Source organism: Penaeus monodon, chromosome 20, assembly GCF_015228065.2.
Source record: "Penaeus monodon isolate SGIC_2016 chromosome 20, NSTDA_Pmon_1, whole genome shotgun sequence".
NCBI lineage: Eukaryota > Metazoa > Arthropoda > Malacostraca > Decapoda > Penaeidae > Penaeus > Penaeus monodon.
This window is the reverse complement of record NC_051405.1, coordinates 12,002,476-12,003,480: the sequence shown is the minus strand read 5'-3', so window position 1 is coordinate 12,003,480 and position 1,005 is coordinate 12,002,476. Positions and strand designations below refer to the sequence as shown.

At 42.1% G+C, this 1,005-nt stretch overlaps 1 protein-coding gene across 1 annotated transcript in view; it reads right to left on the bottom strand.

Moving 5' to 3' along the window:
- Window positions 1-1,005, bottom strand: part of LOC119585626 — a gene marked incomplete in the record, with an annotated part of 14,423 nt that overhangs the window by 2,111 nt on the left and 11,307 nt on the right. Inside the window, 1 exon segment of the mRNA XM_037934296.1 lies at window positions 1-767. Within this exon segment, the coding sequence (XP_037790224.1) occupies window positions 1-767 (767 nt within the window).

Below are 1,005 nucleotides of genomic sequence, written 5' to 3'. Positions count from 1 at the left end.
TGTCCCAGACTGGGGCTGAACTTGCACTGTTGATTGCTGTAATTGTACTGCAGACTGAGGCTGTACTTGTAATGATGATGGCTGTACCTGAACTGTTGATGGTGACTGCACTTGCACCGTAGACTGCGATGACGCCAATGGCTGAATCTGAAGTTTATTACTTGCCCTAATGGTGATCTTTGGAACCTGAGACTGAGTTGCTGATGCCTGATCTGAAGGTATACTGACTGTGGACTGAACTGCTGGCTGAGGATGAACAGTGATCTGTGGGGTAGGTGATCCAGATGGCCGGATCAGTGCTGGCTGAGGGCTAGCTTGGGTGGACTGACCTGACACTTGCCCATCACCTGTAGGTATCTTTGGTAGTATGTTTACAAACTTATCTTTTTTGACATACTGATTTGAATGAGACTTGGGTTTCAGTCTGGGAATTGGTACTTTCAGAATAACGTCTCCATTATTTCCCATGTAATCTTCTGTTCTAACCAGCTGTATTGTTGATGGTACATCTGGCTTGCTTACTACATCAATCTTGATTGCATTGTCTGCAACTGATGATGTGGGTGTTGCTGTGGCACTTTCTGTAGGTTGTGAGATGAAAACAGAAACTGTTGGCTTGTCCCATGGAACAATCAGATCTTGCAGAAGGATTGGAGGAATGCAGGTGTCCCGTGATCTTGCTCCATGAGTTCCAAAATGCCACAATAATGATCGCACAGTGCAAAACTGCATGGGACATTCTGGACACTTCAATGGAGTCTTGATTGCTGGAATTTAATGTTTAATTCAGATTCAAAGAATAAAAAGATCTGCATTTATTACATTTCCAGAGTGTAACCTAAAACTGCCAATCAATATGAGACTCATAAATCTCTGATGTGTGATCATCTTAAATATGTCCATCTATAAAATAGTATACTAGAAAAAAGAAAACAATGATCTGGGTATACATCTCCCTTCCCCACACACACCTCTCTAATCTTTATCTACCCGGATGTTTTTTTT